Below are 13453 nucleotides of genomic sequence, written 5' to 3'. Positions count from 1 at the left end.
GATTACTTCAATCAGGATGTGAAAGAAGGACTCTGAAAACCTATTTAAGATTGTATTTGAGCTATTGTACTCTGTTAGGAAATTCTCTATTACAATTTTCAATCAGAATTCTATTTTTAACTATAGCACAATAACAGAACACTGACAACTAGTACATTTTAAGACCATACCTTGATATTTCTCTACTGCTTCTCCTTGAAGTTAAAGGTGACAAGGTAGCCTGTTCGTAAGATACACGCCGTGGCTTTTCCTCTATTGCAAGGACACTGCAAAGAAGTAAGATTTTTTTGTGTATTATTTGTAAGACAGCATTTGCATGTTAAATTATGAAAATAGAGCTTTGAATTTAAAGGACAGTCAACATATTAATAAGAAATATATTCGGGGAAGAAATAACAGAAATAAACATAATGTGGATTCAAGGATCAAAAATGAAGTACGGAATACCAATGATGGACACAGAAGTAACTGGGTAGTAGGACTGATGCTAAGGTGCAAAGGCAATAAGCTGTGCAAAAGTCAAAGAAAGAAAACCCAATAGTTAAAAGACAAGGTTAGGATCAACAAAGAGCATGAAAGGTTAATTTGTCATAGATATTCTCAGACATTTTTATGGTGTCATATACAAGCTTAAAAGGGAAGCTTACGATACTGTAAACCAAATATGTGATGTGTTGACAGAGAAGATGATTTTGGACTTGCAAAATACTGGTAGAGCATTCTTTGATCTGTGAGACTGTTTACACGAAATGACTCCCAGTTAAACAAGGCCAATACCAACTTCCTGCATTCAAATCTAAGAAGATTTGTTAGGCTGGCTTCAACTTAAACAGAGAAATAACTGACATAGATTATCTATCGAGTCCAACAGCTTTGTGCTACTTCCTGGGATGTTGTGCTTAAAATTCCACACATTTGTCTGCTCATTAAGATCATCAAATCATAGGTCTCATTGCTCCATGCTGATGTTCAGTTTGGATGACATAACTATTATGGCAGATGACAAGCTCTGTTATAGCTATTAATAAAATGGATGTCCCACCATGAGAAACCAAAAAGTGTTCAGTGAGTGAGTCTTCTTTGCTAAGTTTTCTAACAAAAAACAGATTAAATCAAGTGAATAAATATTTTCTGTCTAAGGGGAAAAAAATACCATTTTACAAATTTTTGTGTTATGAAATACCCATCACTTGGCTTCTAGGACGTAGCACTCTGTTGAAATTAAAATAGATCTCTCACAGTACAAACTATGTAGTACTTTCATATCAGAAACAGTGGAAACAATGGAAAAATGAGTTACTGCAATAAATATTACTAGATGACTCACTCTTCTTGTGTCTTAGTGCTAATGAAGATTATGGCCCGACGGTCAGTAAGCTCTTGCATACTCAGTTCCTCCAAAGATGGAAGTTTTACGCCAGGTTTTATCTACAAGAAAATTACAGCAAAAGATAAGGTGGTGCTCTCAGTTAGAAATGAAGATAAAAAATAGTTTAAAAGAGTCAGGTAAACCTTTAACAGAAGACTTACATGAGAACTTATAAAACTCATTCTAAATATACAAAAACAGTGTTTTCCCTATTTGCATTTTCCTTCAATTTTCTTAGAAAAGATCATTTGTAAGTAATTTAACTTGTGATTATTGTTACATCCTAAAATTTAGGATAAGGAAATATTCCTGATTTTGAAGACATTACAATTTAGGATGAAATTTTCAAAAGTAAGTAAATGCTTTAAAGGCACGTATTTCACTGATCTTTCAGTAAGACTAATATTTTTAATTTATTTGGGCATTTTGAAAAGTACTTCCCTAATTTAAACTGAACACAGTAACTGGTGATACATAGTGGAGTCAGTCTTGATATATCAGCAGTGCTGTGTGAGACAAAGGGTCATGACCAAGGTGAAAATACGAACCCTTCTTTATGTAAAAATAAACAAAAAGTCCATAGGTCATTCAGAGTCAGATTACTATCAAATATACTGCAGTGAAAGACAACAGAAGAACTAACTTCCAAGAAAGTCCCTGGTAGGGAACTAAGAACTCAGCAGATTACACAGGATTGGAAGGAGATCTGGAAGAAGAGTGTAATTAGGGGATAGCATAAAGATTATAAGATTTTACCATAAAGAAAGATAATCAAAAGAAATCATTATAAAACCTGGGAGACAGCATAACAGGAAAACAAAGTTATTTTAGGTAGCCAGATGCTGGCTGTTGCTACAGTCCTCTTTTTCAAAATGAAGAAGAAAATTTTACTGTTTCTGAGCAAAGTAATTTAAAGTAACTTACCTTACCATAATCATAGAATCCATCAGTAATGACATTACTTGATGATAAATAACCCATTTGGCTGTACTTTTGGGAGAGATTGTTATCAAGTAGCCTTTCCAGAGCAGCTTCACTGAAGTTATTTCTGCGTGCCGTTGACTGATTAATTTCTTCTAGGATGTCTATTGCTCTGTTAAACAAAACACAATGGCTAATTCATCACTAAGTACCAATTCATTGTTATTACACAGTTTTCAGCATTACCAAGGCCAAGACACAGACTTCTTTCTACAAGCTAGCTCAATGCTCTTTAGACCAGCAAGGAGCTTGCTGTGCTACACTGAATTCTTTCTCTAGAGGAGAAAAAATGCCTTACTGTGCTCAAAAGCAAAACCAGTCCTTTTCAGCAGTTGAACAGTTACATAAAGAAATGCTAAACTGGACTCCATAGCTGGACTGTCCATTTATCTCTCTGAACTACACACGGTGCCTCAGCTGTGGACATTTACAAGATAGACTTCTGAAAGTACGTCAGATGAAATTCAGAAAACAAGTTTTGCAGACAAGGCATGTGACAGCCATCTCTTTTAGAAGAGAGCACTGGGAGAAAATAGTAGAACAACCATACAGACTACTTGTCATAAAGCAAATCTCAACAAGATCAGGCAATCAGAATGTAAGATAATGAAGGAAAGAATTTTCAAAGGGAAAGCTAAGTCTAGTGAGTACAGCAAAGTCTAAAACGTGACATTAGAGGCACACTGGCCTCACATGGAGGAAAGACAAGCCACAAAAAGGAACAATATGCAGAAGCATTAACAATTCTGTGACTACCTGAAAACCCAGAAGGGACTCAGGCAGAAATGGGAATATGGAGACTTCCAACAGGGAAGTGAAAATAAGGGACAAGGCCAAAAAAGCCCACAGAAAAACTGAGATACAACTATTCAGGGACCCGAAACAAAAATAAATGTTTCATATGCTACAATAAAAGAGAAAAATGTAAGTCTATGACTCAGTGTGGGAAGAAAACTCATAACAGATGGCATAGAAAAGACTGAAGCATCTGCTGCCTTTCTTGCTTCAGTTTTGATAAAATGGTTGCAAACAGATGCCTAACAGCAATATTAACAAGAAGGCAGAAGCAGTAGGCATAACATGTAAGCTTCAGAAGACTAAGTTAGCAGTGCCTGACATTCACCCCATCCTGTGTTTTGAAATGACAAAATCAACTTCTAAAGTATTTATAATTATCTTTGAAAATGTAGGAAGAAGAGGTACAGAGCCAGAAGAGTGGAGAAGGGCATAGATAAATTTAAAAAGAATCAACAAGGAAATGGTGGAGATCATTCAGCTGAATTTCAGTGTCCAAAGAATATCATATCAGAATACTAAACAATCAATTTGCAAGCATTCAAGAGATAAGGCAGCTAGAAATAACCATTACGTAACATTATAAACAAATCACATAAAGCCAATTTAATCCTTTCTGCGATAGGGTAACTGACTTAATGTACAGGCACAAGGAGTAGATGTGAGATATGTCATGACTTTGAGATATGTTGTGACTTTAATAAGTCCTCTCAAATATTCATTTTTGAATAGTCATGAGCAAGTCAGGGAAATATGATCTATATGAAAATAACATGAAACAGAGCCTGACTGGTTGAAAAACTATGCTTAATGTATTATTATCAATAATATGCTGTCAAACTAGAAGGACATATAAATTAGAGTCCTATTCGGATGCTGCCAGAAAGAAAGGATTAAATAAGAACAGTGCTATGTGCAAGATATGGAAAATAATTACTGAGCCTTGATTGGTGGTGATTTGATTACAGCTGAGATACCTCATCCAGGCTGGGAAACAACACTTCAAAATAGCGTAAATAACTGGGAGAAATTTAGAGATGTGTGACAGAATGCTACCAGATTTCAAAACAAAAAAGCAGTTCAATGTTTTTGCTTTGTCATGAAAAGGAAATTGAGAAATTTACTGCATAGACTCAATGAATCATTAAGGTTGGAAAAGACCTCTAAGATCAGCTTGTCCACCTACCACCAATGTTGTCCACTAAACCGTGTTCCTTAGTACCACATCTGCACAGTTCAGGGATGATGAATTCACCACCTCCATGGATGGCCAATTCCAGTGTCTGACCACTCTTTCAGAGAAGTTTTTCCTAGTATCCAACCTGAACCTCCCCTGGCACAACTTGAGGCCATTCCCTCTTGTCCTTGTCTGTTACCTCAGAGAAGTGGCCGACCCCAACTTGCCAGTATCTCCCTTCAGGCAGTTGTAGAGAGTGCCATGGTCTCTCCTGAGCCTCCTCCAGAATGAACAATCCTATTTCCTCCAGTCACTCTTCATAAGACTTGTGTTCCAGACCCCTCACCAGCAGTGTTGCCCTTCCCTGGACACATTCCAGGGCCTCCATGTCTTTCTTGTAGCGAGGGGCACAAAACCAAACACTGTAATTGAGATGCGGCCTCAATCAGAGCTGAGTAGTCATCTCCGTGCTCCTGCTGACTATGCTATTTCTGATACAAAATACAGTAAGTTAAAAAATAAACTGCTATAAAGAGGTGGTTATTCAATTCCACTGAAATTAGGATGAGATATAATTGGACAGAGTTGCTGCAAGAAACATTTAAAAATTGAAAAACTTTCTAATTATAACAACACCTCATCACCAGAAGAGGTTACCTCAGAAGTTGTAAAACCCCTTCATAACGAGTACCCACAATCACACTGAGCAAGCTGAAGTATGTCAGTGTACCTGATTCAGTCACAGTAGGCAGACAGACAGAACTACATCTGAGGTCTCCTCCAAATCTGTTTTTGAGGTCTGGCTGCAGAATTCCCTCACAGATGGGCTGCAAGCATCAGTGCAGCAACCAGAGAAGTGTCCAGCAGAGGGAGCAGGGCAATAACATATATTTCACTTCAACAATAAAAGAATCACCTCATACACAAATCTTGATCTTTTTTCAGGCTTGCAGTTTTTCTTCTGTAAAATTAGGACCATTTCAGCTGTAACACTGGCAATACAAAAGTAGTTTCTGTTTGCCAAAAAGTATAGCTTAACTTTGTCCTTCTGTTATTAATACATTAAAATCAACTTTAATAGTTATCTCATTAAAATCCTCCCTCTGCTCCTTGATATTATTCCTACTCACCCTAGCCTGCACAGTTCAACAGCGGTTAGTTCATCACTTGCGCAGACCATGACAGCCCAACAGGCATTTCTTCTGACTTCTTTGTCCTTTGAGTGTAGCAGCTCAACAAGTGGCTCCAGTCCACCTGCATTTCTTAACTGTAAGAACATGAAGACACAGCCGCTGATATATTTTACCTACTTCATTCCAGCAAGAACAACATATTAAATTCTCCATCCAAAGCTTGATTCAAGACTTGCAGACAAGCAATGCTGGGCTGGCAGATAGGCTATTTATGGTAGCTCTCTGCTTCTGTGCTGTTCTGACCTGAAGTGAGGTTCAGAGTGACACACATCCTTTCTGACTCTGCTTTTCAGTTATAAGATTGCAATGTAGAAATTGAAGAGACTATGCAACCCAAGACTGCCATGGAGATTTGTACACCTTTTTCCGCTTTCTTTTGCCTCCTAGCAACTAATTTACATTACAATACATTTGAATTTGTATTGTACTATATGTATGGCAATCTTATTAACATCCTATTCTCTCATGTGCTACAGTGTCTTTCCTACACATGCTGGAGAAAACATTGCTCATTTGGATTTCTGAAGATAAAGACATTTTAAGGACACCGAAAGAGGTAGATTGATTACCTACCCCCCTTATTCGTGTCCTAAGTAACAGCTTTGACCCTTGAGAAATCTCCAGCTTATGATCCATGAACGCACAAAGCACCATCCTTATTTATGAAAAGAAAGTAATATCACCACTGATAAACAGTGAAAAGTTCAACTAGCTGGATGCTGCTGATGGAGGGATTAATTACATTTTGAGTTTTGTTTGAATCACGTTTACTCTGTGCACATTCAATATCTCATAAATCAAAATTAGGCATTGCCATTCAGGCCTTGAAATTGGACAGTAATAAAACACCGAGAGGAGCAACAAGAACTTATCATCTTCAAAATACAGCTGTCAGTTCCAGCTGAAAGAAACCTTAATGTTTTCTACTCATAAACATAGGGATTAAGATACAGTCCTGGCTGAGACTTGTTGAAGCTACAGGAAGGTTGTGTAGCATGAATTTGTGCAGGTAAATACAACAGTAAAAATAAAAATTAAGGAAAACCTTTTACAAGTCTTCACAACAAATGGAGGTGAGCTCAGCCAAACGAGCCTATCATAACCATGCAAAACTAGTTACTATCTAGAAGCCAAGGACTTTTAGAGCAGACAAAAAATACAGGGAACATCAGTAACAAAAACTTCAGCACTCAGAATTCTTACAATCAATCCCAATCTTGGAGATTTTTACCTCACTTCTCGCGTCAGCATCACAACCAAAGGCAGCCACGGTGAGTGCTGCCCTGCTTTGCACCTGGCTGCTGGTAGAACGCAGTGGCTCTGTGAGCACACTCATCATGCCGTGGCTCTGAATACTTAAGCGCAAAGGCTCTTGCATGGCCATATTTGTTAGCACTGTAGCAGCATTCGCAATGGCTCCATGTCTCTCAGCATTTAAGGTCTCTACTAAAGGCTTGATTCCTTCAGCTTCTGCAACAGCACTAAGAAAATGAAGAAGAAAAAACATGTTAGTTATTTTTAGGATATTTATTTCCACTTACTGTGTTACATTTACCAATGAAATAAGTCTTACATTTCAATAATGTAAAATGTTGCTTACCTGCAATAACTTGAAAGGCTGATTTTTATGCTCTTAATCACTATGTGAAACAGAAGGTAAGAGCTGAATTGTGAAAGCCCTCCTTCTGATGCCTTACCTAGATCTGACTCACACAGCGAAGCACTGCTCAAGAGGCACAACCTAAGCATGAAAACTGAGACATTCAACCTATCAGGACACTTTTTTTTCCTTCAGAAGTTTCAAATAAGCAAATTAAATCTTGCAACTTTCCTAAGATGCTGAGTTTCTCTATCTTCAGCTCCAGCTAAACATCTCTCCTGAACCCTATCATCTCTTCACATAACCATTCTTGCACTTTTTCTAACGAGGATTTTAGTGCACAGAGTATCACACTGCTATGCTTTTTGCTGTCTCCTTGAATTTCTGTGATAGCATGAGTGGGTGACATGAATAGTACAGCAAGCTCCTGCCATTCTTATAGGGTAACGCACTGCAGTTCAGTGCAATGTAGAAACTACTAAGCTGGCTTTGCAGGAGCTGGTTTAGCCAGCAGGAGTACAGCAGACACATTAGTACAGGCATGTCCAGCTGCAGCCCAGCCTGGCTGGCAACGCGTCACTCCCCCCCCATGCTATAAATGGCAGCAGCTCTTCCCAGCAGAGCAGCCCTGTGCACACCCAACACTCAGCCACAACCAAACTACTGGCACATTACAAATGAAAACTACATTAACAGAACCTTGGGCACAAGGAGGGCGGTGCCGTGCAGTGCTGACTCAAGTGATGTTTAACAACTCTATGCACACAGGGCTCTGAAGAGAGAAGAATATGCAGCCGTGCCTTCCTTTTTAATACAGGAGTTTAAGAATAAGTTTCAAGATTGCCAAAAGAACTACATCAATTTATGTTTGTGGCACCATTTTCAGTTGTTATAAAGCCATGACCTGCACATTTTCAAATGGAATGTACAGGGCTGCAATCAGACATTCAACTCAAAAATCTGACCATGTATCCTTACAGGACTTTTATAATCCCAGTTTTACCAGAGAAAAATATCCTTTGCTTCACAGTCACACCTCATTCACATCGCTGCTTTTTGGCAGTATGCACATTTGTGAACAGTTGTCAAGGATGAAGTACAGGAAGAGTACAATTACATCAGGAATCTCTGACAAACACCTTGAGAGTTCACTGAGAATTGCAACCACTGCCATCTCACCAGGGAGCAATGTGTTAAGTGTCACAGAACAGGGTCAGAAATCCCACCAGTTTTATGTATTTACTCCTCTCTTCTTAAAAAAAAAATAATAAGAAGAACTATAAAAGACTAAAATAAGTTTTGTTACTTATAGATATTAACTACAGTATATATTTTATGAGGGCTGCTCCAAAAGTAATGCCTCTGGCTTTATTATGTTGGTCCATGACATCAGAGGTGGATGTTGGTGGTATGGCAGCAGAAGCAGAACCTTCCCACCAATATGTTACATTTTGTTGCCATGGGGCAGATGGCAGCAGAGGGGCAGTCTGACAGAATGGTGACTGACACAGAAGTGCAGATGAAGCAAATGGAATTTCTCCATGAGGTAAAAATGGCAGACACTGACATACAGCAATGCTTGCTGAATGTTTATGGAGACCAACCAGTGGTAGTGAGCACAGTGAGGCAGTGGGTGGTACATTCCAGGAGTAGCAACGATGGGTCACCTCCACTGGTGCAGATTTTGGAAGCTCAGCATGCAGGCTCTTGTTCATGGCTGGTGAAAATGTATAGCTAATAGTGGTCACTATACTGAAAAATAATGTTTTGTAGCTGAGAATTTGCCCTATCAAATGGTGTCATTGTGCTCTTTGTATCTCCTGTAGTTTCCATGGAAATAAATAGGAGGCATTATTTTAAGAGCAACTTATATGCATTCCAGGACAGTTCCTCTTCACTCATTGTGGCCCATGCAAGGCAAAAGGTTGGACACTCATGCATTAATAACAAGTTTTGTGGATCCACATCACCAGCCAATCAGTAGCAAACAAATATTCTCTCTGCTCCCACACATGCAGTCTGTGACTGAAAGCTGCTGCTGTGGCCCAGTTCTAAGTTAGACCAGCAAAACAGCTTGTTTGCAAAAAAACCCAAACTGGGGGAAAAATGCTGGAATACTTCTGAGGGTCCCTTCATAGAGTTAGGTAAGGGAGCAGCCAAGCTGAAGCAGCGTTGTTGAGGAAGCAGTAAATTAAGGAAGAAGACAGCAGAAGATGTGGGCAGCTGTACTATTGGAGGCCGCATTTGGAGGATGTAAATCTCATGTACTGTAATAGCTACTCGAGAACTGAACTCAGTCACAACAGAAGGAACTGGCCTATGAGCACTGCCCCTTAACGCTGATATTCTGCTGCTGGCATTCACCTGAACAGTGCATCCTTTGATTTATTTATTTATTTCCAAATCAACTTCACGCCTAATTTGTGGGATACAGAATATATTGAAAGCAGCTGCTGCTGTGTCTCCTAAGTGAGAATAGAATTGATGCGGATCCCAGAAGAGAGAACATGGGTTTAACTCAGAGGAAACTACTACCCTCTAACAAATCCAGATCTCAAACACTGGATAGGCACATGTTTTGGAGTTGCCACCTCATTATGTATTCCTTGTTTTCTCTGCCAGAGGCAAAAGAGACTACTGATACAAATATAGTTTACATTCTTCAAATACCATAAGATATTCCATAACTTAAGATTCTTGTTAACCTTCTTGCTGAGGCTTATCTTTCAACTAGAGAACAGACTCATTTCTTTGTCTGCATCATCTTACATCTGTGTTATCTTAGTTCATTTCAGTGGTAATTTTTCCAATGTCGTTATAAAACAGCACACTATAAAAACTGAATTGTCTTCCCACTGGGTTTGTACATAAAATTTGATCAAATGGTTTCAGGCATATGCCCAATGTACTGTCTGCCCTTAGTAATTTTATATTGGGCTCATCTGTCTGTTAAACAAAAGTTGGTAATGTTATTAGCAAAGGAAATGCACAGGTGGCAATTTGAATTTTCCATGCAACTGCTTTTTTATGTTATCTCTTTAGTACATTTTGTTTCAAAAATGTAATGAAGCCTCCCTACACAGGCATATCGGAGCACTTTCACTACAAAAATACCCACACAGACTTTATAAGTTTTGCTAACTTTCTGGCTGCACGTTAACAGGGGAAAGTTGGATGTGAAAATTTTACATTTGCTGGAATGGCTTCTTACCAAAAATCTAATTCACATTTTGGTAAATTTTACAAGTAAACACAAACTTAAAATTACTGCATAAACAAGAGAGAGTTGCACCATCAAAGACTGTCAAACTGCTGATAAAACATGAAAATGTCAGGAATGCTGGTGGTCACTCATTTCTGCAAAGAGTATACAAAGCAAACACATGGCAAACCCTGCCATATAATCACATTACACCGTGACACATGTATCAGTGATTTAATGTACCTACCAGCAAAGTGTGAAAGAGACTCGTCAAACACGTGCACAGCCATGCACAGTAAGGTATGTCTACAAGCTATCAGTATGCACACACAAATTTTATCCAGAAAATAAACAAATTGTTTTTCCTGTACAGTGGATGCTTGCAAATTCCAGTGCTTCCAGAATGCATGAGACAGAGCCACTGCTCATGAATTGCATCCCTGCATCTTACAGGTGTAATACAACCAACATTTCACCAAAGGGTGGACTTACTACTCCTGTGCTACACAACACAGCATGTGGATTCCCCAGTAAAAAATCCTAATAAACACACGGTCCCTATTGATTGCTAGACAGAGCAGAGCCAGGTAGCCAACTGCATTATAAGCAGATTTGCTACAATCTGCATAAGGCACACAAGTACACAGGTACTTAACAAACGAGCAAGGTGCAGCTCCTTGTGCTTTCAGAACTGACCTCAGCAAGGTACAGAGCACAGCCAATTTTCTCAAGTGCCACTCAACTTCAAAGAGGTTGAGAATCACCAATTTAGACAATCACACATATTTATTTCAATCCTGTGTTCTACTTCCACGGATTCGTTCTGAATCACCATTTTATGACTGTAGTTTAATCAAGGAGCTCAGCAGATCACATGGCAACAAGAATTCATCTGAGAAGTGACAACAGCAGGTAATGAGATTTGAAAGCAACCTTTGGGGATTCGATTTTAAGAGGAGCTGGAACACCTTGGAGAAGCACTGTGACCTGCTAAAGGATGTCTACAGAAGAGGTATGAGAGAACCCACAGTTCTACTCCTATCCCACAGTCCTCTGGAAAATACAAAAGGGTCACAGAGCTCCAGGTGCTGAAGAGAAGCCGTGTCTGACCTCAGAAGGGAACTGAAAGAATGAATGTAAGTTCTTAAGACTGTGAAATACTACAACTCAGGACTTGAGTACGGAAGAAATTCTTTTCAGGTTTTTGTTTTTTCCCCTATATGAGTAGATGTACCAAATTCCCTAATCATGGAGAGGTGAGAGAAAAAAAAAATAGTGACAAGGGAAAAAGAATAAAAGGATGTTGCATTTAACATTGCTACCTTTCTCTGACAAGCAAAAGCTGACTGAATCACAAACACATAGAGCTCAAATTAGAGGTAAAGTAGTTAGAATGTCATGACACAGAAATACGTGGCTGTGATCATTAGGGTGTCTAAATTAACAGGGTTAGGCATTTATCTTAACTGGAGCATACAGTACAATAGGATTACATTTGAATTGTTTCAAATGCCTACATTCAAGAATAGCTAAAATATTTTTCTTACACATCAATGGAAAAACAAGCATTAAATGTTCATATATTAAATATTTAACTTGAAGTATTAATTTTAAATACACAAGTTATTAAGATATAAACTTGAAAATTCTCTGTAAGATCACTCAGAACTCAAAGAATAAATGCTAAGAGCTTGGGGAAAATAAGCTTTGTTCACTGTCTCTTACTGCACAAATTAAATTCAAAGTAGACAATAAAATTGTTACCAAAAATGTCACAATACAAGCTATTTTTAAACAGTTAAGATGGGGATGCATATGATTTTCATTTAACTCAATATGCCATTGATTTAATTGTCAGGGGTGCCATAGGAAAGCTCAGAAATCAGTAGAGAGCGTTGTGTAAACAATCATCAGTAAAAATCTGACTAAACAACCAGATTATTGTTTTTTCAGGAGTGCAGGTTCTCTGGGGCAAGAGCCACGGCTTTGTTGGCATCACATCAAGCATAATAGCTCTGTTCCCCGCCCAAGCCTCCCAGCCACCGCAAGAAAGAGAGCAGATTATTGACTCTCTCAGCGCGTACGGACGGACACAGCGAGCTTTTCCTCCTGAAGAGAAGGTTCATCATAATGGAGAGAGCAACTGTCCGTGTTCAAATTGCTGACAGAAACCACGGAGTCCACCCCCCAAGCTGCTAAACTGAGCCACCTCACATGGAGCGGAGACGGAGCGGAAGAGCTGTGGTGCAGCTTCACACCACTGTTTGCTCTGGATTTGCTCTGGTTTAATTAACACTTGTGAGATTGACAGTTCATAAAAATGATGATGTTTGTTTCTGCTCCTTCTACCACTACTGAAAATAAATGGGTTTGTATTAAATTTTACTTCTGGTTCTCTTCTATGTTGTTTAATTCTCCATTTCTTGACTGAAGAAGAATCTAAGCCATTTCTTTTCCTCAGGAAAATAAATAGATTTCCTTCTCACAAAGGCCACTGGACTCCTCACGGACTTCGTTTTCCAAAATGAATTCGCAACTGCATGTTTAATTTCTGTGCAAAATTACTGTGATTGTGTGTGAGGTGCTTAGCTAGCCATTTATGCATGTGCATATCTCATTTTCATACATAATTGCATGTAAATTATGCATAAGAATTATGCATCTAATTACACACACATTTTTTTAAATCAACTCTATCTGTGTTAAATCGCATGACTTCTTTTTCACACAAGGCATTTTTGATCCAGCTCTATTACATAATTTCTAACTGGAAGGCAACTTCAGAGACTGAAAAAGAACATCTTAACCAGAAGCTGAAAAACCTCAAGAAACAGATTCCTTTTTGTCCCTTAAGTCTATTAGTTTGATAATTCTTTATTTACCTTGTTATGTAATCATGTTTGGTAAACATCTTCTGCATTTAGCAAAATGTTCACTTTGCAGTTTAATCATTTGCAAAACCAATTGGCTGTTTTTTTATACAGTCACCCTCATTTTATTTAATGATTATCATTACTTCTGTTTTCTTCACTATCCAAAGTAAACTAACGTCAGTGAGTTTATTACAGGTAAGAATCTAGCACATGGGAAGCTGATCTACAGTTTGGGAGCTCTTTGTAGTTCAAAAAAAATATTG

At 38.4% G+C, this 13453-nt stretch overlaps 1 protein-coding gene across 9 annotated transcripts in view; it reads right to left on the bottom strand.

The window, feature by feature from the left end:
* The window catches only part of ARMC3 (armadillo repeat containing 3), a 54964-nt gene that overhangs the window by 10430 nt on the left and 31081 nt on the right, over positions 1 to 13453 (bottom strand). For 5 of the 9 annotated variants that reach the window (XM_015853331.3, XM_015853330.3, XM_085538714.1 and 2 more), the window contains 5 exons: positions 6747 to 6996; positions 5453 to 5589; positions 2294 to 2483; positions 1328 to 1428; positions 171 to 266 (listed from right to left, as the gene is read on the bottom strand). In XM_015853331.3, coding sequence (XP_015708817.2) covers positions 171 to 266; positions 1328 to 1428; positions 2294 to 2483; positions 5453 to 5589; positions 6747 to 6996 — 774 coding nt within the window. Of the gene's footprint in view, positions 1 to 170; positions 267 to 1327; positions 1429 to 2293; positions 2484 to 5452; positions 5590 to 6746; positions 6997 to 13453 lie in introns of those variants that run through there. The other 4 variants (XM_085538715.1, XM_015853333.3, XR_014943101.1 and 1 more) reach the window with 3 other exon arrangements.

The sequence above is a fragment of the Coturnix japonica genome, chromosome 2 (assembly GCF_054131305.1).
Source record: "Coturnix japonica strain WE chromosome 2, WE-NBRP24, whole genome shotgun sequence".
Lineage (NCBI taxonomy): Eukaryota > Metazoa > Chordata > Aves > Galliformes > Phasianidae > Coturnix > Coturnix japonica.
This window is presented reverse-complemented; position numbering and strand designations above follow the sequence as displayed.